Consider the following 27,144-nt stretch of genomic DNA (forward strand, 5'->3'; position numbering starts at 1 on the left):
AATGCCTTTTTCCTCCTCTCTCTCATTTCATGTTAGAAGGACAAAGGACATGGGAAGTAATGCTACACAACGAAGCAGTAACTGCTTCAAGTGTGTAAGGCATCCAAGTGCATATAAAATTGATTTCAATGGAAGGTGATGGACAGAAGAGCAACTATGCTGGAAGCCCAAAGGGGGAATGCACATAACAGATACTACTACAGTAAAACGGGATATAAATCATAATACAAATAACACACGCAGATGTAAATTCACCTTCACCAGAAACTATGGCTGTTTCAGAGAAAGAAAATGATGTTTGGCATATATATCGTTCTCTTTCATTTGCAGTGAATTCATGTCTTAGTATTGGGGTCTTCTCTTTATCTCCACGTCGTAGGAATAGGCTATGTAATGGCTGTATTCACAGATGGCAGATGATGCAATCCATAGCTTAAAACTGTTGATCCTAGCAAAAGTGGTAAATATAATGAAGCATCAGTATATGTCACCACGGCAATGGACTGTGCATGAAAACATGATGCTGAATACCAAGCACAAACTCAGGAAACAGCTGCCGAAGCTGGAAATTGTCATAAAAATGGTCCTTGTCTCAGGTATAATTTCCAATATAAGTCTTCTGGACACTTTGAAAATGCAGGAAGTCCATGCTGCAGTTATTTGTTGTGATTCAGCCTTTGACAGCAACTTGGCATACATGGGAAAAAATACAAGCTGTCATCATCTAACTGGAGAAGAATTTTGTTCTTACTATGTCTGCTGCGGTCATGAAAATAAGGGAGAAGTAAAATACCATACGAATTGAAATACAAGCTCCTTATAATAGAGGCAGGGGAATATTTTACCACATAACAGCATCAGATCAAGGCAGAGAGTTCAACATGTTTTCAGCACACCCATCTCTCTGTGTGAACGTAGAGTCCGAAGTATGGTAAATATTGCCACATTCACAACCCTCACAAGTAAAGCAAACTGAGAGACAAGGACTAGTGTCTGGAAAGCAGGTGTGACCTCCACATGAGAAAGAAGTAGAGATACGCCTGCACCAACCTTCCCTCATTTGAGGAGAGGGTGAGCTCTTGGTTGTTAAGGGGAAATAAGAAAGTGGTGCTGCAATCTCCAGTTAACTTTTGTTTTATGTCACATTTAAATATTTGTTGGATAAAATCTGACTTTCTGACTTTCCTCACAGAGAATAAGCAGGCTGCATCTGGATAATCCTTCATGGCATTTTTGGTTTTCATTTTAATTAACAAAGTCACCCCAAGCATAAACATGGTCCTTGATGTTTAAACACTTAAAATGTATGACTGCACAGTCCCAAAACACAAAGTTCTGTCTCCACTGAATGGGATATCCAGTTTCAATAAAACAGAACTAAGTAAATGCTGACTGGTAACTTGTTTCACATCCTCTGCTTATTTTCTGTCTCATCTACCTTCTATCCTTTGCTCAGCACAGCAAGATTAGGGGTGAGTGACTCCTAAAATGATATACAATTCTACTGCAAAGGACTCAAAATTGCGTATCATTCACCTTTTTGCCTGCCTTTCATCATACTTCCCCTTCTTCCTTATGGCCAACATACACACATAAACTACTTTTGCTAGCCCGTTATGAACCTGCAGAACTTGATTTAGAGTCATGTTTCAGCTTACAGTTCAAGTCCCTATTCAAAATTGAAAATGGATTTTCTTTTCCAGGAAATTTAAAATATTTCAGTTTTTTCAGAGGATGAGCAGATAGGAAAGTAAGAGACCAGTCTCAAAATTCCTTTATAAAAACTCATTTTTAGCATGTTGTGACCTTTTTTCTAGCCTAGACAATGTGTTCAGTAAACCCTATTGTCCAAGCGTTTTTAATGAAAAAGTGACAGTAGACTGTGCATTATTAATAGAGCTATTAACACCCTCCTTGGGTAGTTGACAGGACTGAGCATGTACCAAGAGCTTAATAATTGCACGCTACTTTGAGGCTTACTACTGCATCAGCTGTGCCTTTGTCTTGCAGTGCACAGAAGCCGTGGCAGTATTTGCCGTCACACACCCTGCCATGTCTCTCTGCCTCAACAATCACTGAATTGCCAGCTTTACTAATGAGCTGAGCGAGTGAAGAGTACACCTCCAGGGCCAGAGGAGGGGTGGTGGGGGAACACCCTGACACTTCTTTTCTAAAAGCAGTATACATGACAAGGAAAACAAAAATATATGTGGGTCTGAAAACGTAGCCAGTGCCATACTTTGCATTGAGGACCAGACACATGTAAGCAGGAAGCTTACTCATTTATATTAATGAGTAAAAGGGTTTGCATTTTCTTTGTTTCTTCCAGAAGGTGAGGGGAAAAGAAAGAATATTAAAAGTATCTGAAATGTATAAAAGCTGTTAAATGTTATTCATTTGGCCCACTTACACTGCTGCCTACTTCCTAGGAGAAGCAGACGCAACAAGAAAACCTCCTGCTATTTACTTCACTTTGCTTTCCAATTTTACTAGACAACTTTCTGAAATTAAGGTAGGAAATGAGTTGATTTCCCTCAATATGGATTGTAGCATTGTGCTTTTATTTGTGTATTGTCCAAAAGGTATTCCACGTGCTTTGCATGTCAATTTGTACTAGAACGGGAATCCTGTAAAAAGAGAAAGCATGCTTCCATCTTTAACATGGATTTGTACATACCTTAAAAAAATTATTTTCTCCTCTTTTTTTTTGTAAAGAATTTGGAAGGTTACATATGACAACAATTTATCCAGAACCTTTTTCTTCATATAGTGATGTGCTGAGACTACCAGGAAAAAAACTCATCTTGAAAAATGCAGTAGATTCATACAGAGAAAGAGCAAGATAACAATTGAAAAATTGCTCTGGGTAGAAATGAATTCAAATCCTAAGCAAAATAACAGGACCAACTGCAGCGGAGGCATAGGCATGACTTAACAGTCATAAATCAATTTTAATCTAATGACAAAAATAATTGCATTTTTTCTTGGAACTCAGAGCAGAAATTGAAAATATTCTGAAATTACTTAATCCTGATAAAACAAAAACTGCAGCTAAGAATTCAAATGTGTTTCTTCATGCAAACCGATATCCTCATATGGCTTATAGTTATTGACTAAAAAAAAAAAAGTTACTTTCATTTTTAACAGAAATGTTGGGTCTTCTTACTTCATTCTTATGCTCCAGCTGAACACTCATCTGTAAATAATGAGTTCTTGAAAAATAAATCAAACTGGGTCACTGCAAAGCCATCAGGCACTCTGGGGACAAGTAACGTGATATACTGTACCTTTTACATCTAAGTTGCCAGTTTAAATCCAGTCTAGCCCAGCAGTGACTGAAGCCTACTGCCAGATGTTTCTTGTCATGCATAATGGGTTGCTAGACCAGCTCATTTTGCAGTGAAAAAATAACATTTATATATGGTCTTGTGAAACTGTCACTGAAGACAGAATGGCTTCTGCAAACCAAACTGTCCTGTATCACAGAATCAGAATGGCCGAGGTTGGAAGGGACCTCTGGAGGTCATCTGGTCCAACCCCCCTGCTCAAGCAGGGCCACCCAGAGCCAGCTGCTCAGATCATGTCCAGATGGCTTTTGAATATCTCCAAGAAGGGAGACTTCACAGCCTCTCTGGGCAACTTGTGCCAGTGCTCAGTCACCCTCACAGTAAAAAAGTGTTTCCTGACATTCAGAAGGAACCTCCTGTGTTTCAGTTTGCGCCCACTGCCTCTGGTCCCGTCACTGGGCACCACTGAAAAGAGCCCAGCTCTGCCTTCTTTGCACCCTCCCTTAAGATACTAATTCACATCGATAAAGTGCCTTTGAGCCTTCTCTTCTTCAGGCTGAACAGTCCCAGCTCTCTCAGCCTCCCTTTGTATGTCATATGCTCCAGTCCTTTAAGCATCTTAGTGGCCCTTCGCTGGACTTGCTCCAGTTTGTCCATGTCTCTCTTCTACTCGGGAGCCCACCACTGGACAAAACACTCCAGATACATCTCACCAGTGCTGAGTAGAGGGGAAGGATCACCTCCCTGGACCTGCTGGCAACACTCCTAATGCAGTCCAGGATACTGTTAACCTGCTTTGCCACAAGGGTGCATTGTTGGCTCATGTTCAACTTGGTGTCCACCAGGACCACCAGGTTGTTTTCTGCAAAGCTGCTTCAGACAGTGGTCTCATCGCTGCGTCCCTCTGAGATCAATGGTATCTCTCTGTGAAAAACAGGGTCCTCCATTCAGATAGGGCACAAACTAGGAATGCAATGTTTGAAATTGCTAAAACTAAGCAAAGCTGACTTATCTCAGTGCAGGGCTAATACACACAAATGGGCATCAGGCAAACTTATAAATCACTTTTCAACTGAGCTAGAAAAATCTGAAGCAGTTAACATACTGCAAGGCAGTATAAAGACATGTGATGTAGAAACATACTGAGAAACACACAGTTCAGGTAACAAAGAAACGTTCTGTTTACAAATCAACTCCTAGGCTTGCACGTTTTCTACTCAATATACATTCAAATCTAAGAAGTTTCGATTTTCCAGAGTAGCAATGTTAACTGTTGTAATTATATTCATGCCCACTGAGGCCTATGGACATATATTTCCTGAAAGAAAAAGAAATGGTTTTTTTATTGCATAATCACTTCAACTGTAATCAGGTAATGAACTATACTTTTACTTCAAGGTATTATTATACTCCAAGTTTATTATTCTTATTCTAACATGTATTGCATATCTTCTCTCCGTCTCTGAAGATACTTCTATGGTATTTGAATGAGTTCTTATTTTACATTCAGGACAGACCACAGTGGACCTCTCTACAGGAAACATTCCCGCCCTCTCGTCCCTACTACAAAAAGATTTTTGTGGAACTCATAAGACAAGGCCGCATCTATTGAGCTAAATTATCTCTTTATTAGGAAAGCACCAACACCGCATTCTTCAAAATTACTGGAATTTTATTTGCCTCAGGCTTATGACTTGCAACCAAAGACATTGTGCAAAGAAAGCAAAGATTAAGTACACTTCAGGGAAAAGGTGATAATCCACATTGGTAACATAGAAGATCAGTCTGATGAAAGAAGCCATCCATTACACTATATAGATTGCAATATTCAATAGCATTTTTTTAACCCAACTTTTTTAATTGAGGAAAGAAAAGTTAAGCAAAGTTTACAGTAGACATAAATTTGATACAATTCAAAAAGCATTTTTCTGAAGATCGTCAAGCATAAAGTGGAAAAATGCGTATGGGACAAGGTGGCTGAAGGCTAACTACTGTACATTTATAAGCTATTAAACAAAGTTGCATATATGTACCACAGTGTAAAAAACCAATACAGAACAAATAAAAACTTTGAAAACTGCCTGATGAAAAATAAAATAACCAGTGGCTTTTAATGGCTTCTCCTGGTTATCAATGCTACAAAAGACTTTTTTTTTTTTGTCTTTCTGATGCCACTGAAAAACATCCTATCAAATGATAAAACCAGGCGCAATCAAACCATTACCGAGTTAAAACCAGCCCATAGAAATATACTATCAACCCACATTTTCCATCAAAAGCTTTTTTTGTCGTTGTTTTGTTTTTAAATCTTTTGAGGCCCATTTGGTCACAATATGTTACATTTTTTTCCTTTTTTACACCATGATATCATATGTTTGTCTGGCACTATCCTAAAGCTAATTTATAGAGAATGAGAATACAGAAACAACCCAATGTCTATTTCACAAAATGAATTCACTGGGTGTAAAATAGGAGAAGGGAGAAGAGAAGGGGAAGGGGTCAGTTCTGCCAAGAAAATAAACCCTATGGATCACTCATCATCACTTCCGCTTGCTTCCGACTGGTCCTAGAGGTAAGAGACACAAGACAAGTCAGAAATTCTTTGCCAACTATTCTGTTGAATTTGTTAAAGAAGGAAAAAAAAAGAAAGTAAAAGGAAGAAAAATGACAATTAAAATGACAAATCAAGATAGCCTTAAGAAAGGTACTATGTTATCTAATATTTCTCTTTCATGACATTTCATTTAACTGCTGTAGACTTCTTTAGAGAAGGAAAGACAGAGTCAGGAAACACCAGATATTTCTTTCCACCCAGACATTTAAAAACAACTGGAAAGAGGTCTGTTTTCATTTGTTGCAACAGTAGAAGCACCCACCAAAAAAAGACAAAAATCAAGTGAGGATTTTTTTGTCTGTGGACAAAAGCGAACAGACCATGAGGTTTAAAGGTTCAATGAAAGCAGGAACAGCTCCAAGAAATAAACTCCAGACTTCTCAGACTTCTTGTCTTTCAGCACTGGGACCAGATCTCATAAGCACACCCAGATACAGTTAACACCCCCGCCCAATTCTCTCAAGATGATCAATACATTTTAAAAATGTGCTCAAGCATGAATAGTTGAGAATTCTGACAGCAAGCAGGACAGGGTAGAGACGTAATCACTGCAACCAATTCCACAGTCTCAGTGAACAAAACTTACATTTTCATCTTGATCCTCATCACTATCATCATCACTCACGACAGGCTTGGCTTTTGCTCGGCTTTGCCTCTTCTTGCCTTTTCCTTTCTCCCGACTTTTTTCATCCTTCTTATTTAGCTTGATTTTGACTTTCACTGATTTTGCTGCAAAAAGTTTAACAGCATAAATGACTGTAACTTTCACTTATCAACTTTTAAATGCTGTCTCTGTTCACAGAAATTCACCCCTGGTAGCAGCCTGAAAAGATGTTCTTTACCTGGACTGTGGAACAATGAAGCAGAGGTATTTGTTTTTATTTCTCTGCTTCTTGATAGTTTTAACAATAATTTGTATTAAATTATAAAGAATAACTTTAAGTTGACCATGTGCATCTTCTTTTCATTCTCAGAATGCATGGTGTCTACAGGTAGTATACGGTCCTGTGAGAAGACACACATCTAAAAATATTTTCTTCATTGCACATAGAAATGTTTATCCTTTGTTCAAACAGATAATTTTTTTATTTTAAACTACAGAAATGCTATGTGGATGTGACTGGCAAATTTTGAGTTGACACCTTTCTGAAGAACATGTTAAATTCCTGATTCCAGAATATCCACTCATTTCCAAATGAACTGCTAAAGTTGCATGCTTTGCACACCTGCATGACGTACTTGAAGAGTAGCTCAGGGCCAAGTACTACAGTTCCTGTAACCGGACAAATGGGGTAGCTGAAGAGTATGGGTAGATGTATTGGGTGACAGAAAGTGGAATGAAGGGATCCCTCGTTTTCCACTGTATCATGTTTCCAAGTCTGCAGGGACTGAATGAGTGTCACCATCTGCTTCTGAAACAGTTTCCCTTAGTCCTTGTCACACTGAAGAATATTTGCAACATCTTCTGGTTCTTAACCAGGTGATGAGTTTTGTATGTCACACCATGCATGAAGGTTGACCACCCATGGATAAAAGACTGTCCCTAGCCTTTTGAGGCACTTCTATTTACAAATAACATGAACAGGACCAGAAGGGTTTATGAACACTCATGGCCAGTCACATCTGCTTCCACAAAAGCACCTCTGTGATTTGTTTCTGGCTTAAAAATAATTTACTATACTCTAAGCGGCATAGCCAGAACATACAGCCAAAAGACCTAAGCTTAATGTTAACACCCAAAGCAGCAAACTTAGTAACAAGTTACTTTCACCAAAGGAAAATAGAACCTTATAATCACTCTCCACGCAGAAACTGGAAAACCTTCCCTTCCATCCCCAGATGTACTTTCTTTTCAGTATTTAGCAGGGGACTCACATTCTGATTCTGATTCTTCTTCTTCATCATCATCTTCATCATCATTGCTTTCATCCTCACTTTCTTCTTCTTTGGCAATCTTCTGTCGTGCACTTTTGAACACAGACTGAAGAACAATGGAATCCTCATAGATCTACAGTACGAATACAAACCTATGTCAGAACTGTAAAGTCAAGTAGTATCAAAAATTCACAGCATAGACTTTATTTTCCAGTGCAAACTCACAGAGTATATGGCCTTTTCAAATACTGAGCAACAATGCTTGTTGCATGAATTTTACAAGAAATGCCAACATTAATTTTTCATACTTTAAATGAAGAAATTTGTCAATAGCGAGCCACATAAATACAGTTCTTAAAATGTACTACATCTAAAATGTCCCGTTAAGACTGTTTTTCTTATTATTTTTATTACCACAGGAACTATTGTGTATTTTCATTAGATCGTAACAGCCCTGAAAAACTGCCAAAGCAACAGGCTTCAGCAGTAATCACCTTAATTAAAAAATGGGTTATAGTCTAACAATATAGTTGATAATGACAAATGGCTAACTCTCATGATAATTATTCTTAGTTTTTTCTGAAATCTGAAGTGGCTACATGGAAAATAATTTAACCCAAGCAGCTCATTCCTTCCTTCCTCTCAGATCTAAAAAGACTGAAAAAAAAATAAAAAAATCAGTGCTTGTTCTAAACTTAGCACCTGTTCTCAAACATTCTCAAACATTGCTAAGTATCTTGGGTATATCAGATTTTCTCTTTAACCTCAAGCATGAGGGGAGTCTCAAGGGCGAGAGGACTACATTTGGCTTGTAACACATTTCTCAGATTAACACAGTAAAAATCTTGTTGTCTTGCTAAGTATCTGGGACTTCGTAATCACCTTAACAAATGAGCTTGTACATCTTGTTTTGTAAAACGCCAGAAGCCAAGCACTGGACAATTCAGCACTAGACAATTAAGAACAGTTAATAGAAGGGTACAGAGTCACAGATTGTATTTGGTTTCATCACCATCATCACTTGAACTATCTTGGCTGTCATGTATCTGGCTAAATTATAGACTTTCTTGTATAAAGGAACACTGGGTATTTGTGAGAAAGATAATGGAAGGATTTTTGGCTGCCATAATACAATCTGTATGTTAAAACCGATAAAACTGCTCTAATACTTTGCAGGTTCAACAAAACGAATTAGAAAACCTTTGTTCAGAATAGTTTACATGAAATATGCAACCTCTCTTTTTTCACTTGACCGCTAAGTCCTTTTTAGAAAAACTGCCTCTCACTGCAGATTGTTCCCCATTCTGTAAGTACTGCTGTGCTTTTTCTTATGAGACATTTGACTGCTCTTGACTGTGGTAAACTTGACATATATATAATGATAATGAACGTTTTGAAAAGGCTTTTCTCCTATTGTCTTACGACATCAGTGGGCTGTGAGATCCCACAGCTTCCTTCCTTGAAGTCAAATGATTATTGACTTTCTCTTATACCTACTTCTATTCAAGTCAGCTATTCACACACAAGCCCCTGTGTCCCTCCTGAGGGCCATTTGTTTTTCCTATGCATAGGCCTAGCATATTCCATTGTTCTTAGGAATGGCTCTTTCAACTAACCTTGCTGTCCTTTCTCAGACCAAACACTTTACTAAGACAAAAAGAATTAAGGACACGTACAACATTATATTTTTTTAATGCCAGTCACTACACATTTAAGGTATCACTGTGGCCCAGACTTTTAAACAGAATTTCCTAGGGAAATAAAGGGTTTTTAAAGATTATTTTAACCTTCTTGGTGTGGAATTATTTGTAATATTCAGTATCTATTTTGACCCAGAAAAAAAATGGGGCTGCTTCAGGAAAAGCTTTGCAAATAGAAGTTTTGTTATTTTGACCAAAATCCAATTCCAACAGGTTTCAAAAAACCAAGGAGCAATGACAGTGGAACTTCCTTCAAAAAGGGAGAAGCAATGACAACATTCATGACAAATCTTCTGTTTCAATAGACACACACTATTTTTAACCCCTTACATGTCTGTATTTCATTTGACCATTACACCATGAAATCGCTGAGGTTGCATCGAGAACAAAAGCCTCAAAACACAAAGTCTGTCTCTCCCTGAAAACCCCTCATACGGTTCCAGCTCAGATGGAACTGCTTTGCTCCAAGGAAAAGCAGCATGCATCATACTAACAGAACAAACACGTAGAATTTCACTTGAAGTCACTGTGTACTTAAACAACTGCCTGAATTAGCCTTTTGGTTTTGGGTGCACACACAAATAATCTAGTTTACTGAAGTGAATTGGTATGTCAGAGCAAAGGTGGACCTGAACTATTATAAAGAACGTGAGTTAGCTTTAAAAACTGGAGGACTGCTACAGAAGTGTCCCGCAATTCACTGGAAATCAAAATGAATGGTATGAGGACTTACCAGAAAGAAAACTAAATAAAACCTTAGATACGAGTTATTTGGGCTTCATGCTATAAAAAGTAATACTAGCTCTGGTAATTAATGTTGGTACATTGGAATGGAAAATAATACTCCAACACTCTGATACAAGTTGGGTTATTTCCAAACAGAGCAGCAATATCCACTGAACATTTCTACCCACTCAGGATTATTCCTGTCAATTCTACCACCTCTGCCTAACAAGAGACCAGTTTCCCATTAGCAACTTGAGTCATTCTGGTAAGAATAATTTCATTATTTTTCCCATTTAGCTACTGATTTTTCTTTGCCTCTTTTTACCTCCTCTACCAACTTTTACCATTTTCTAAAGTTTCAGTGATACTTTTTGGTATTAGCTTTCCTTCACTTTTTTTTTTTTTTTTGCATTTGTTATCATTAGATATTTAAAGCTGTTTACTGCTATGTGACTAAGCAGTAAACTGGCAGTTTACATTTGGACATGTTGCAAAATTTTGTCCCACGCTTCCTATCATCATTAATTTTCTTATTAAAATATTTTTTTAGCTGATTTGTTTACAGGTTGTTTCCATATAACTGAAGACAGTAAAAATACTGCACGTATATATTACAGAAAACATTTTCTGTCTCTAGATAGCAAAAATAATCACAGAATGATGAGCTGTATTCAACAATCCTTCATAATTAGCTGCACGCTCATTTTAATTTTTAATTCTAAAATTTTAATATGAACTCCCCAGTTTTAGCTAAGGGTCATCAGTAATGTTTAGGAATTTGAAGGATGCATTAGTATTAGCAGCATCAGCCTTCAGCTTACTTTTACTTAGGTTTCTTTTAACATAATTTTTTTCCTCTTGCACATTACGGGAGCTGTCTGCATGTTCTCTGTTTCAGTTTAATATTTTGTTTGCATCACACTATTTGGACCTCATCTATAAAAATAATCATCCGAGACTGTTTCACTGTATTGTGAGACAACTTTCTTAATCTGTCATCCAGATTTTGTAGTCTCTCTTTTTGTGTCATTTTCCTGTTCTGAATTCACAGACTGAGCACATTCATGTGTGCGAAACATCTGTTTGAGATGAGAGGTTTTGCCTTCTAAACCTCCGAGACTCATCTGGGATTTATTATTACTGTCTCTTAAAACGGACACTGATCTTTCAACATTAAAAAAAAACCTACCAGAGGGTTCAGAGTGTAAAGCTTCATACACAAAGCTTTACTGCTGGACAAACCTTGAATATGTATCTTCCATCAGCAGAACTGAAGAGTTCACTATGAAGTATTTCCTCAACATCCCGTCCTAAGCTGTACTGTTACATCTGCTCCTTCTATCATCCACTGCATTAAACCCAAGCTGATGTATCACTCTACACACACTGCCTTTTACCATAGATTCAAATAGTCTTACAGCAGCTCTAAACTACACACAGACCAGAAAAAATGGATCTCAGAATTAGAGTAAAAAACAATTTCTCTGCATGCACACACTGCAGCTGTGTCCAGTGAATTCTGGATGATTCTAAGAATCTGGGCATTTTTCTCTACTTAAGGTAAGAATTAAAACACACGGTTAATATACATAATATAATAATCCACAAGCACTGAAAACATTAGGTATGGGAAACCTGTATGTTTAACACGAAGTGGTTCATTCAGACCTGTGATCCCTCCAAATTGAATGTCTGAGCATTGTGACACAGCAACATGACATCTTTCTCCAAGTCTCCAAGACTCCGATACTTATGGTTGCGAATTCTTTCCTGTTGCATTTGTTAGGGAAGTGAAGAGAAGTATGGATGGGCAGTGGTGCAGAAAGAAAAACAGCAGACAGGACACTGAATTAATATTTGGTTTCAACACATTAAAAGTTTTCTCTTTCAAAATTGTCTAAGTATCAAGACAAGTTTCTGTTTAAAACAAACAAAGTCAGTCTTAAAACGTATTGTTAACATATTACTCAAAAAAATACACCAGGGTAATAGAGTAAAAATTAAGCAATTGCTGTGTGAACCAGAAGGAACAAAAGCAACAGAAATGGAGCTCTTTTGGTAAAAGGAGTTCCAGTTTCTTCTTTCTAGCACAGAAACAAAACAAGCTATGACATGAATGAAAGTCATGACATCACTTAATGTGCAACAAGCTGCCTAAACCCCACCTGCCAAACTGTGTTTGGATCCAACCTGGCTGTTCCAAAATGTGACACTAGTTTAGGGATGACTAGAACCATGAAACCCTTGCAAACACTGTGTTTTTACCAAAGATGTGCTTACAGATTCACAATTAGGTCTTTGCAAAAAAGACACTGAGATGTCATCTCTGAAAGTGCCATTAATGTCACACTGCTACATTTTGATTTGACTTTGAAATTACAGTGCTATACTGCAATATACACTAAACAGAATTCCTAACAAGGTGTGTAACAATGTTTAAAATCTAAGCCACAAATACAGGTACACGCAGTATTCATGTTGTTGTAATTTTAATGACGACTTCACGCTCACCCTTCTGTATAACAAGAAGAGATGGAGGAATCTCCACTTCCAGAAAAGGTTCTTACCTTTATCTTTTTGAAGTCCACCGGTTTCCTAATCAATTCATAATACTCTGGTAATTCTTTCCTAGATGGGAGCTGAATGAAAACTTCACTTAGCTGCCGTCCTGAACTGTTGAGAAGAACAAACCCATAATGCAAAGAATTACTACAACTTTCTCACAAAACACACGCACACAATCTAACCATGGAAATAAATTAAAAAAAAAAAAAAATCACAATTTTTTCTTTTAAAGAACTAGAAATTGAACCCTGCTCTGACTTTTTAATTTGGTACAGGTAATTAATTTACAACTTAAAACATATCCTTTGTGCTGCTGTCCTAGCATATCACCATCATTACAGGATCATATGTGGAGGAGGCTTTATGGAAGCAGGATCAGGATTCGAATCTGAATTCCGTAGTGGTTTGCCAAGTACAGTCTTATCCTTTTCTCAGTTTTGTTTTATGATTTTTAGCAAGTGCCCGTTCTGTCACTGTAAGTTTATCTTCTTCTTGGTCATTTTATAGTTGTTTTGTACCTCCCTGTCATAGCAAACCATTTATTCATACTGATTTCCATTATACCAGATGCTGATGGCTATCAGACTAACTACATGTTACAACAAAAAAAAATATTAACTTCCATTAATGACCATTAGGTTTCTGGGAAGATCAGTGTAACTGTATTGAAAATCACTACTGCCATTTGTACTTTTTCAGTCATCTGAAATAAAGTGACGGGTTACCTAAAAACCTTTCATACTCTAGGAACATTGCCTATCACTTACAGGTGTTCAGAATTTCTAAGATTTCCCGATTTCCCATTGTTCATCCTTTATTAATACCTATTTTAACACTTCCAAACTGAGGGGTTTTTTAAATCTTATTTGTGGCTTCCCAAATAATACATGGATATAAGTGACCTGGAGAGGACATGTGTTGATGGCACTTATGGGCTTAGTCTTCTGGTTTTTTTCTGTGTGCGTGTCATTTTTCTCACAGACAAAGTAGCAGAAAAAAGCTCTGCTGAGAGGAACTGTAATTCACTGCACGTAGCATTCACAAGAATTTCCCAGCCCACATTCACATGCTTCCTTCTCTCACAGCTAGTTCAAAAAGGCCCTGTTTTCTCATTTGCATCTTCAGATGATAACTTGGGGATACCAAACCTTTATAGGAGTTGGGCAAGAAGGCTGCCAAGTCCTGGTCTCCACCTCAGCTTCTCTCTTGCAGTCACCCTCCATAGTGGTATGGGATCTTATCAGACACATTGAACTAATACTGAATCAAAGGTTAACTGAGGCAATTCTGCCATGGAGGATAAGGATGATAAAAAGCACAGAACAGTTCTGCCCTTTATGAAAGTCATGAATGCCTACTATATCATCTCTGAAAGTGCCATTAATGTCACACTGCTACATTTTGATTTGACTTTGAAATTACAGTGCTATACTGCAATATACACTAAACAGAATTCCTAACAAGTGGATATATTGAGTGGTTAAACATTGGAAGAGGCTGCCCAGGGAAGTGGTTGAGTCACCATCCCTGGAGGTATTTAAAAGACATGTAGATGAGGCGCTTAGGGACACGGTTTAGTGGGCATGGTGGTGTTGGGTTGACAGCTGGACTCGATGATCTTGGAGGTCTCTTCCAACCTTAATGATTCTATGATGATTCTATTCTATCTCAGGCATTCCTTTATGCCTGAAATAGCATCAGAATTTGAGGAGATGCTATTTTTCTTATGGACCTGATAGACCAATGAACAAGTAGGAATAAACAGAATTTCCTCATTTCCTAAGTAGCTGTTGCTCACCTAATCCAAGATTTCTTACTGTTCTCGGTTTAGTCCTGGGACACTGCTGCTCCTTATATAGCTTCCATCAGAGAGGACAATAACGTAAACATTCTAATCACAGCTTGCTAATCAGTGTTGTTCAATCAGTATCCTGGGCGCCAACTGTCAGCTAAAGTATTTTTCCATCCAATGCAAACCTAGAAACCAAAAGCCTCTGTCTCATTCTGACAACTTTTGTCTGACTTGCAGCAGCAGAAGCCCTTCCCCTTGCCTGCTTAGCAATAACTGCGAGGCTGCCTCCTAGATTACAGCAAGATTATGGCACATGCATGAACGCACTTCTGGGTGCTGCTGCTGCACGGTGAGGCAAGGCGGTGCACTGTGCATCTCTGTCAGGGAAGGTGAGAGTGATGTCTATCTACCCCATACAGCTGTTGGGGTAGATACCCTGACAGACCACCTGCACCTCACACTCTGGGCAGTTACCAGCAATTTCACCCAACAGATCTAACTTATTTGGGAAGCACCCTGTTACTGAAATAGAGGAAATCATAAAATGACCAGATAATTGTCATCCCAAGTCTTACTGTTTCTCTCTTGCCAGCAAATAATTGCGAAACTCGGGCCACTGCACCTCCCATCTCCTTTGGTACTGATTCACACCAAAGAGACAAATTCATTACTTTCATACTCCCCCTGTCAAAGTGGGAGGTGTTTACACTATAGATTTAAAGGCACCAATCTTGTTAATGATCTATGTGAGTGACTATGTCATGCCACATGACACAACTTGTCTTCATCTCAGATTGCCCTCTCAAAGAGAAACTGGAAACAATACAAGGAAAAGCAATGCATTAAGTACACACTACAGAACTGACTAAATTGCATGTGTTTCTACTTCTTTGCAAATTAAGGACTGTATTTTTTTTTTGTTAATAAAGTGTTGAGCACTCACAGCTGCAACTGAGATAAATGAAATTTGTTCTGAAGCTTTAGAACACTAACTAATCTGAAAAATCAGATCTCTGGTGCCCAAATGGTGTCTTAAAATTTAAGTTTCTATTCCTCATTTGTAAAATGAGAATAAAATGTTGTGACAGAAGTTCTGTATCTGCAAAACATTCAGACTCCTTATGAACATTATAAAGACGTTTTGGAAGCAACTTTTCACGCTTTAAAAGGAGCCCAGGGGAAATTCAGCCATTCATTAAGTGATCAGTGCCCACCTTGTATATGCAAGGCACTGGTCCTGTGAAAAAGCAAAGCAAAGCAAAGCAAAGCAAAGCAAAGCAAAGCAAAGCAGTACACTGTTGCGCCATTACACAACATACTGTAACATACGTCCCTGAGATTTCCACCTTTTTTCTGTTATATCCTATTTTTCTGTGTGCTTGACTTCACAAACTTTAATAAAGTTATTTTAATAAATCTGTGCAAGATATTGACACAGGATATAGATGTAAGCTAATCCATTAAAAAGTGTGAAAAGTTGCTTTCAAAACTTTGTGCAGTATGAATCCGGATTTGCTATGCAGAAGGACTGAGTTACCATTGCTGCGTTTAAAACTTCAGCAGCTTTCTTTTAACAGAATTACCTGTTTGAGAAAAATTACTAAACCACTGATGCTGGTGTTGCTTCAGCTACACTTCAGAGTCTGGCAACAAATAGAATGATTTAAGTATAAAGGAAATAGCCACTAATAATCTAATTTTGATCAAATTTTAAAACATGTTTAGCGTATTTGTCCTATTAAAAAAACTCCTGATAATTATAGAGCTTTTTATCTCATGGCTATATAATTTTTTTTTCTCTTTTTACATGCACACACCCACCCTTATATTGTATTTTATATTAAAAATATAACAGTAGTAAATTATTAAACAGCAATATCCTATTTTCAAGGTATAAATCTAGCCAGCTGTAATTTGTTCACACATTCTATTAAACTAAGAATGCCATAGAAAACGTTCAAGCTTTTGCTTGATATAATTAATTACTGAGAATCATTTAAGGCCGTGAAAGAAAAAGCATTAAGGGCATGAAATATGCAACATATAGAAGACTAGTGCCTGATTTTGTCTACCCAGATCAATAACAGCTTATTCTGTTCTATCATTTTTATAGAACCTCCTCTCACAAAGAAATACTATCTTCTGCTCCCTTTGTATATGTGAATCTATACTGTAAATTAATGTGATCTTTTCTTACATAATCTGAAATGGCTGTGTTGTGGATACAACAGGAGAAAATTAGCAATTATTAATGCAACTCTGATTTTAATCCCTGTCCACACTTTTGTAATTAGAAAATAATAACCACAACAACTACCACATAAAAATCATGCGCAGTAAAAATCACTTATGGTTGCCTAGCAACTAGCAGGATACGTGCTGAAGGGAAGAAGGACCAGAATAAATTAAAAGACCTGACTGTGAAAGAACTGTGAGTGACAGTTCACTGCTACTGCATCTGCTCAACATGCTAGTCCTACGCGTGCTCACATAAAAAATACTTGCATGCTGTATGAGTTAAAAATCATTACGAAATACTGCTCATTTTTAAAATATTTTTGCTTAGAAAAATATTTGTGCTCAATGTTTCTGATTTTCTCTCATTTTTGTCAAACCGCTTACAAGCTGCACACAAGCGTGTATTTCCACCCATTTAGTCAGTATTATCTTCGATGGAATTAAATGCAGGAACAATTAGGCCTCATTTGTATGAGGCTCCTTTTGTATTTGTCTTCCCTGGCAGTATGGGGCCAGATGCAAGCTGCCACTGACCTGTCAAAAGTATTACTACTCTCAACACCCCTTCTCCTTTGGAATCAAAAGGAGCGACAACTCTGAAGCTGAGACTGCAAGATGTTCTCGTATTTCTGGCAAATTTCACACTTTTAACAAATACTGACATTCAATTTAGAGTGGGTAGAATGACGAGTCCTGCATGCTTGCCCTAGTCAGAGCACTCACAACCAGGACCACAGCGTGCAATTACAACTCCTAATCAAATGCAACTCAGAAGGACGCTTTTTAAAAAGAAGTATGTGTGGGAGAGGAGAATTAAAAGAGCTTACATAGCGAGGTGGTTCCTCTGTATTTACCAACTTCCAACAGTAACCCAGCTATATAGGGAGATGATTCATCTTCATTAAATGTATTCAGTGGTTCTTCCATTTGGAACTGACTGCAGTAATACATGGTGGACCTGTCCCCATCATTGAAATGGAAGTGGGTAAAAATACTTAAAAATATAATTCCTGGTTTTGACATATGAGTACGTACTCTGTAACTTTGGCTTGGCTATAAATAAGAATTATTTGCTTTGTGTGTTTGAATACCCAAGAGTACCAGTTGGCATAATTAATCACTAGTTAGATTAGTAATGGCTAATTACATTACTCACCATTTTACAACAGTTAAAAACTGGCAACTTGAGAAAACAGCTGGAAATAGTCTGAATAAAATCCATTTCACATACAGAGAAAAATTCTCCCTGAGCTATGTCCTGTCAAAATTAGAATACCATGGGCATGAATTTAAACATTCTGGCTTTAATGATGCAGTGATCAAAATGGTAAGCACCACAGACAGGGGAAGTCTCTTGCCAAGCAGGAAACACGGACAGGGCGCAACAACCCCACCCTCCAATTTTCTTATCAGTTGTATTAAGATGTGTATTAAGATAGCTACCTGCTATGGGGAGGAGGCTTTGTGAAGCTAACTGGTACACCATGCAAGTCCTTACTTTAAGTCTCACGAACAGAGCAGAGAGCAGGAAGATCACAAATGAAAATCACCATATCTAATAGAGCTATCAGCGTCCTGGGATTCTTGAAGTCAGCTGTTGCTATCTAAACAAAGTTAATACAAACTAGCTGTAGCATCAAACTGGCACCTAGACAGGAAACATCAAACTCTGATGCAAGGCAGAAGAGGACAGTGGATTTGTAGGGAAGCTGAAGGATTACAAGGTATGAAGTATCATTCTTTTTCTCCACTTAATTTTAACAATCAGGAAAGGGAAGCTACACTTACAGCTTGTCTTCCTCTGAAATAAAAAATAAAGGAAAACCTTCAGAAGAGGAAAAAGACAGTTTGGGGGACTAAGCTTGCATGTGCATGATGCAAAATCAGCAGCTGGGGCTCAAATTTGGCATACAAATTCCTTATTCTGAAAAGAAAATCTATCTCCAATAAAATTGTCCCTGCTTTCAAAAGGCTAAAGCATTTAAACTGGACATACAAACTAATTTAGCTTTCTGAAAACATAGCATATGTATTACACATATGACTGTATGATTATCCATTTCTACGGGCATTCCTAATTTTAGAGGGAAGGAAAGACAGGTTAAAAGCATCAGAACTGGGAAAAAGTGTGACAATAATGCTGGACTGATGCATTTCAACTTGCTCTCTTCTAAACATGCGTTTTACACTGCAAGATTAGAACAAGCTACAAGGCTGCAAAGACATGTAAATCTTAGTTTAAGAAATAATTGCAACAAAATCCCAGGTTAAAATGTATTATTGCAAATTAAGGCTGCGAAGATGATGCATATGCTTTACATTGGAGAATCGGGCTCAATTGTGTAACTGGAAAGGTGTTTCCAGGTCGTTGAATCTAGGGCCTTGGTATTGTAAGTAATCATATAAATTTTTTTTAATCAACGAACAAAGCCCAGATCTATTTAGGTATTTCTGCCCCACTATTCCATATGGAAAGGTTCCAGAACTCTTAGTTAACAACTTGAAAGTATTCATGGATGTTTACACTCATATAACCTTGTGATCACCATCCTGTATTTTACATATTTCTACACTCTCCCTGTGCTTATGCTTCCCTTTTTTCCCAGGTGAATTTACGGAGAGCAATCATCTTCCCCTCTCAGATTGTGCTGTGTTTGGATAAACAAACCAACCTGTTTCCTCTTGCAAGAGTCTCCCATGCTACTTATCATTGAAATAATTATTTACACTTGTCTCAGGGTAAACTAATCTTTCTTGAATGGAAAAGTATTCAAGTACTATATACAGCAACTCAGAAGCATTAATGGTTTCACATATAATGGTATACACATCTAATGAGTATTTCCTCATCCACACAGGCAATAGTGTCAGGGCGAGGCTCCCATTTTCTTATCGCTAGACAATACTGATGCCTTGTAGTTAGATTTGATCAATAATTTCTTTGCCCAGGTCATTCTTTTTCTGTCAGTTCCACATGATGAGCTTCCAACTCCAAGAAAATTCTATTTTTAGTCTGTAAGCACCTTATGATGCACTCTGAGGTACTGTATTTCATACCAGTTCTTTTAATCCAGACTTAATTGTGTTCAGTCCTCCATGAATGCCATCCCAATACTGGTATTTTAAAACTTTATATTTTGGCTAGGACACTCCTCATTTTTTTAACATATATCATTAATATATTACAATCTATGCCAACACCAATTCTTCAAGAACTTTCGTGGTATCTTCTTTCCAGTTTACTAGTTCCTTTTTTAACAGTGCCTTCAGTTACATCTTTTTCCTTGTTTTCACTCAGATTAGAGAGCTTACTCATTAGACCTCCTCTTTCTTTCATATTAGCTTATAATTTTCCTGTGGTACCCTAACAAATGCTTTACCAAAATCATAGAATCATAGAATGGTTTGGGTCGGAAGGGGACCTTTGAAGATAATCTAAGTCCAACTTCCCTGCCGTGGGGGATCCACTAGATCAGCTGACTAGAAGTCAGAGGATTCTGCCCATCTTTTCTATCTTAATTTTGCTTCATTACAGATTTATTCTCCATTCTAAGCCATTATAGATGAAACCCAGATTAACTCAGCTTCAGCTATGATGGCAAAGCAGTGTAGAAGAGAAAAAAAGGCTCTGCATCTGTAGTACTGCTCTGTATCTACGGTACTGATCTGTATCTACAGCTGGCAACATACGTTGCATGGTTTGATACTTAAAGCTGAGTAATAAGAGCACAGGTGCAGTTTAAAAGGTACCAGTGAATTCAACAAGCATTTTTACCTCTTAATGTTTTGGAGCACTTACTCCACAGTTCTTCAAATTGAGGTACAACTATTTGTTTCAAGATTACCGAAGATAAATACAAAGATATGATAAAGAAATGCCTATCAACATGAAGAAAAGCTTAAAGCATATCACCCAGTACTGGAATCCAAAACACAGCAGCCTGCAAGAAGCAAGTATTGTCAACTTTTCAAGGACCTCAACAGCTCTCATACCAAAGGAGTCCAAACAGCCTAAGTTGAACATTTTCACAGTGCCTCACATCTTTGTCCTTCTTCTCCTTTTTTACTATTTCCTTTATTATGGGAGACACCCAGGTACCAGAATTCCAGGAAACTAAGGAGTTAGGCTGCCAGTCAAGTCAATTCTCAGCATAAACACTGAAGTTTTCTCTCCTTCAGTGTGTTCCTAGTTCTCTAGAAAGATCAAAGAAACTCAGCTTGTAGCTATAAATTGCTCTGTAAGAACTATTAAACTTATTTTTAATGGAATGTTTCCTTAAAATCAGTATCATGCTGGGATGTGGGATGGGAATAAAAGGAAATACGACAGTTGCTACACAGTACTGCATAAAAGAGGAAAATCTGAAGAAAAAGCTTGAACTTGCACCAAAGACATGACAGAGATAAACAGTAATTTGACCTCAATGCTAACTTCCACTGTCTTGCATGGAGTTCTTTAACTGGGGTTTGCAAGTAGCTGGATATCTACCTCTGAATTTCCTTTTCAAAGAATCATATGCTGCATTTCTCTACACTGAACATTCACCTCAGGTGTTGCTAATTTGTCTGTTTAATCTTATTTTGACCTTTATATAATAATTGTGTAGCTCAAACTTCAGTTTGAGAGCTTATTGCTTGTATTATTGTAGCCTCTAGCTTTCCTACACATAGGCACCCCAGCCTATTTTGTTGGATGCTTTTTAAATAAGGAAGGAAAGGATTGTACTTGTCCCCAAATGCCTACAACAGAAGTCAAATACAGGACAGTTAGGAAAGTATTTGGGGACTCCTTCCCTGCATCAACATTACACAGAATCGCCACACAAAAGCAGCCAACTGGTACTCCAGATTTTTGTGGGCACCATGGAAAAACGTTTTTTTAAAAAGAAAGATTTTAACAAGAACAGAGAAGTGGTTCTGTATTTACAAGGAGCTCTTCTCAAAAGCAAGGGGAACATGAGATAAAGTACAGAGATTTATTAGTTTAGCAATGCATTCTCTTTATTTCTTTGCCTGCTGGCTTATTAACTGCAACAAAACTTATTGAAGATTGTAGAATTGGTTTGAAAAAGTAACTCAGGCCAAAGTCATTAAGATTTTGGATGGGTATCACCTGACCACCTTTTGGGACACAATCAGCTCTCCGTGGTCCGGATCAGCCCTCTGGACTTTCATAAAGTAGAGATTAAACATCTACGAGCACTGAAAATTTAAGCTAAAAACAAAGATGATTTCAGGCATTCAAATACTAAATACATGAAAACCCTTCTTTTTCCCCAGATGAAGCTCATGGCCTACTTTTCTTCCAATTAACCTGTCCCTCTATACTTGCCCCAATTGCCTTCACACACACAAAAGCCCAGAGCTGAACAAACAGGAACCCCCTACAAAGCTGAAGGGTTCCAATGCCTAAAACCCACTTAATTCTAAAGCTGAAAATCCTGGAAGTGTTCATCGAACTCTAGAACAACCTCAACCCCACAGATTTTAAGATACTAAAGTTTCCTGATGCCTAAATTTGCAATTCTGTTCTGTCCCAACTTTCATAGGATTGGGTGGTTTGATGCTAGCTCACAAAAAAAATCAGAATACAGGAACTTGGAACTCTTCTGCAGAGCTCATTTCACTGAAGAGCTCCGTTTAACAGGCATTTTTAATTCCTAACAGAATAGAGCTCCATACACTTTTTAAAGTGGGAACCAATTCTGTCTTGCATAAATGTGGGCTCCTGGGAGAGGGAATAGTATGCCTTGTCACTGCGTAATAGCACAGTGGTTAACTTGTTTGACAGATCAGATACGAACTTCCTGGGGGACAAGTGACAGGCAAAAGCCTTTAACTTCCCCAGTAACTAGCAGTTACTACCAGTAGCTATCCCTACTGGAGGCTAGCGGAAGCTTAGCTATAGTTGTTTGCTATTTTAAAAATGAGAAGTAGGTGCCCTCATCAGAAGTGCTTGGCTTAGGAGAAGGCTCAAGGCCAGGGATCCAAAATGAAGAGATGCTTCCTTACAGCCCTGAATGGAATACCTGAACTTTAAACACTTCTCCCTTCTCAGCTATTCTGTTAGTTGAGAGTCACAGCAAGCTGAATACACTGAGATTGTAGTCAGCTTCCTGCTTATCACGTTCATTGCTGTGAATCCTGTTCTGATGCAATAAACTTTTCGATGTACTCTAGAGAGAGCCCACAGATCACAGAATGCTTCATTTCAACATTTACATGCCAAAAAAGTCAGGCATCACAGCTCTGCGTGCTTCACCAGATACCGCCCAAGTTAACCTTGTACAGGCAGACCCAAAACTGTAGCTGCAAAGAAGAAGTGCAACTTGCCATTTGAAATCACAAAGTTGTTTACATGCAAAAATCACGTTGTTACACTTGCACGGGTCACCTAACACAAATACTTCTTTTCTCTGAATGCATTTAATATTCATTTAGCTTATAATTGCTCCTTATATGATTTAAGTAATTCCATGTACAGTAAAGAAGCAGTAAGCACACAAGAAGGCTTTACTGATTTTTGGCAAATAGATCTTGAGTTAAAAAATAGAACTTCCTCATACAAGTATGATGCAAAGAGGTTATTAACTAATTCTCAGTTTCTTCTTCATGAAGCATAGATGATTTTCAGTTTGAAAACCTGCAAAACAGAAGTCTTCAAATGACGTTTCAGATTAGGAGTGATATTTTTTCCTGAGGTCCAGCTATTTAGCATTTTGTTATGCTGAAGATAGGGATTTCTTGACAAACATGCTTCCATCTCAGCTGCAGGCAACATATTATGATCAGTATTTTTACAGTTTTTCCTTTGGCAGCTCAGAGGCTCATGATATGAGCCCTACATTTTTTGGGCAGTCTTTCAGGTCATGGTGAGACCCATGTTAACTTACATTAATAAATCTGTAGCCACATATTTGAAAAGATTAATCTTAATACACGCTGCACCACTAAACTGAAGGAAAATCCAGCTAAAGCTAAATGTTCTTAAGTACACCTACTGAGCAGAATGACTTCATTTCTAAGGAGGAGCTCTATGCCTACTTCTTGTATTCGTGTTTCAACAGTGTCCTACCAGATGGGTCTTCAAAAAACCATCTACAAAGAGTGACATTTACAGGATCAGGCCCTAAGTGAAATTACTTTTCAGAAATGCTGTGTCAGCAAATCCTTCTAAAGACAAAAAGGAAGCCATTAAAAAACATAGAGAGAGATATCAACAGAGAGGGAGAAAGCACATGCAACAGAGAGAGACCGTCTCCAAGCTCACCTATCTTTGTAGTTTATCACAGTATCAATGATAGCATTCATTTGTTTTGTCAGTTTGGGTGGGTTGGGTGACAACTTCTCTGCAGGAGGTCTGCCTCTTCTTTTCTTTGCTTTCTCTCCATCCTCCTTCCCAGAATCTTTATCCACATTTCTTCGTCTCTTCCGTTTTTTAAGCCGGACTTCCTCTTCCATTTCTTCCAAATTGCCGTCTTCAATTGCCTGACAACCATGGGTTCAAAAAGTATGATTAAACAAAAGAGGTATTGCAAAGGTAAGTAACAAACTGTAAAAACAAAAACGCAACCCCACAGTATGCAGATAATTCAACTCAAAATGTTCAGCTTATTTATAAACACGAGTATAATAAGAAATTGACTTACTAGCAATCAAAGACACACTAAATATTAATTTGTTCTAAGAATCCCACTATCATCTAAATAGATGCATGTTTATCTGAACCTTTAATTCCACACCAACTCACAGTTTCACACACAATAATGGCCTGTGGTACTGTGTCAGTAAATGTACAACAAACATTCATTTGTTCACGTCAGTGGCAGTACTGGCTTATGTAGCCCTACGCAAAACAGACTTTATGATATTGCATGTTTTCCAACAGGACAGTCTAAACTGTGCTCAGCTCCCAAAGCCAGATCACACACAGTTCTTTGTGCACACAAACACCACACAGATACTTTATGCAGTAATGACTCAACTTCTCTTCCAAATAGTTTAAGCAACTTCCAAATCACCTAAGCGTTAAAACCATCTCTAAAATCTATCATTTTCTTCTAGAATAGTAACCAACAGATAGGCAGAAGCACTGGCAGTACTGTGTTTTACTGTAAAAAGCACTCATAACATGGGATGCCAAAAAACCCCCCAAAAAAACCCAAAACCCAAACCAACCCCACACACAGTCACAAACGATGAACACCAGTTTCAATTACCTGGATGTATGCTTTTAACCAGACCCAGCAGCACTATGCAGAGGGATAAAAAAATCACTACAAAAAACCAAACTAGGAATAAAGGGAAACTGTTCACACACACTGACTATCAGATCCATGTGATAAAGCAAGAAGCTGAACTTTCCTTGATTTGGGAAAGCCAACAAAAGAAAAGAAATAAAAATACCGGGTCATAAGAGAACTGAAATTAAAAATAAAAAAAATACGAAAAAAATCTTAAAACTAGGCTTTCTGATTAATGCTTTCTCAGAACATAACTGATGTTGATACTTGTCCCTTTTGCCTCTCAATATTGCCTTGAGTACATGCAAATGCTAATCAATCCTTTCTCGTAGCTGAAAGAGCTCTAATCAGAAGGCAATTACCTTCATTTCTCCACAGCACCAAACATGGCTAATATTTATGATCATGTGAGCATAACAATCAATATAAAAAGAGTGATTACAGCCCAGACATAATTTTTCTCAATTGTGTACAATGTCTCTTGGAAAACGTTTTGTGAACAAAACCTGATGCACAACACAAAACAACCTGGCATGTTAAAAACACCAGTGGGATTTTGAAATCTGTTTCCTATGCATCCTCCGATGCGCAAATCCACACAACAAACACGAATGCAGAGTCCTGAGGGACAGCCTGAAGCTAGGCCTTAATAATCAAAAGACAATTTACATCATGCTTCCACAGCGTTCAGATAACCACTATGAAGGAGGCTTGAGATCTGATGAGTTAGGAAGAAAAAAGAAGGAAGGAAGAAAAAAAAAATCTGCACACAAATTCATTAATATTCATTTGGCTAAAGCAGGACACCCACTATAAACCACTGCAGCTAACGAAGATTAAGAAAAGGAAATTTCTCTGCATATCTTGGAAGCTAGAAAAGCTAATAATAAATACAGCATGCAAGGCTGTCAACAGTTAATGTCATTGCTCTCCTTAAACACTCAGTTGTACACTGAAATACGGAGAACACCGACTTTTGATGTGTTACACACCTACACATGCCTGTGATGTAGTTCTACTGAATCTTCAAGACGGCAATGAAAAAGGATATTTACCTTACCACTATCAGCAGGCCGGCTATCGGAAATCACAGTTAGTGGGGATAAAATTAACAAGCCAGCAAAGCAGCGAGCTGCTAGTCTCTTCATCAGCTGATCAGGAAAAAAAAGAGAGCTGGGGAAAGGCTATGTTTTCATATACAAGTAATTTTATTTTACTGAAAATTTAATACTGAAAGGATTGTGGATACTCAAATCTGCTGTTTCATTCTACCTACTACAAGGCCCCAAGCCTTCCTCCTTCAGCCTGCTTTAATATTGACAACTACTTATCATATTTTTCCCCTTGTTATTCTAGGCATCCAAATTAGATTTTTAGCTGGGCAGTTACAGATTCTTGTTAGCATTTTAATTATAACAGCACAATTAGACAATTTCATGTATGGTTTTAAAACTGAAATAGGTTGCATGCATTTTAAAGATGCATTTATTACAGAAAATGTATTCCTATTGCTCCGCAGTGAACAGATCAGGTTTTGGTTATTGAAACTGATAAAAAAAATCTATTCTGCTTTACAAGAAATTGAAAAACCAAACCACGTTATCATTTTGTTAACTTTGGTAACATTTTGTTGTCCCTTCGAAAACTGGTATTCACTTAACTAAAATATATTTGTGTTTTTGTTTGCTTGACAAATTTTCTACCACCAAAAAAATAACAGTGGTGCTGTCATAACAGAGTTTACTAACATCTCATTTTAGAATTCTGCATAAAATTCTTGCTTGAAGTAGGTAATATTTTGGAAAAAAAAATCAGGACGAAGAGAAAAGATAGAAGTAAAAAGATTTTTTTAATACTACATATAGCAATGTAGTAAAGACAAAAAATAAAAATAACACCCAAGTAAACTAACATATACTCTTGCACTCTTAAAATTAGTGACTATCAGATAGCAAATTAATTCTTAGCATATTACAGATCTGCAAACAAATATTAAACTGTCTACTTAGCTAGTAATATATCAATCGATTACTATATCCAGCTTTCAAAATTCATACGCATGAATGCAAACTCAGTTTTCCTTAATTTAAGACTTTAGTGACAC

The 27,144-nt window shown here is 37.6% G+C and overlaps 1 protein-coding gene across 1 annotated transcript in view; it reads right to left on the reverse strand.

The window, feature by feature from the left end:
• Window positions 1-4,938: 4,938 nt before the first annotated feature.
• Window positions 4,939-27,144, reverse strand: part of SMARCA2 (SWI/SNF related, matrix associated, actin dependent regulator of chromatin, subfamily a, member 2) — an 89,040-nt gene continuing 66,834 nt past the window's right edge. Inside the window, exons 25-30 of the mRNA XM_009327221.1 lie at window positions 24,068-24,285; window positions 12,770-12,875; window positions 11,871-11,972; window positions 7,777-7,909; window positions 6,488-6,630; window positions 4,939-5,853 (exon numbers count right to left, since the gene is read on the reverse strand). Of these exons, the coding sequence (XP_009325496.1) occupies window positions 5,818-5,853; window positions 6,488-6,630; window positions 7,777-7,909; window positions 11,871-11,972; window positions 12,770-12,875; window positions 24,068-24,285 (738 nt within the window). The 3' untranslated portion in view covers window positions 4,939-5,817. The remainder of the gene's footprint in view (window positions 5,854-6,487; window positions 6,631-7,776; window positions 7,910-11,870; window positions 11,973-12,769; window positions 12,876-24,067; window positions 24,286-27,144) is intronic.

This window comes from Pygoscelis adeliae, unplaced genomic scaffold (genome assembly GCF_000699105.1).
Source record: "Pygoscelis adeliae isolate BGI_AS28 unplaced genomic scaffold, ASM69910v1 Scaffold26, whole genome shotgun sequence".
NCBI classification, from domain to species: Eukaryota; Metazoa; Chordata; class Aves; order Sphenisciformes; family Spheniscidae; genus Pygoscelis; species Pygoscelis adeliae.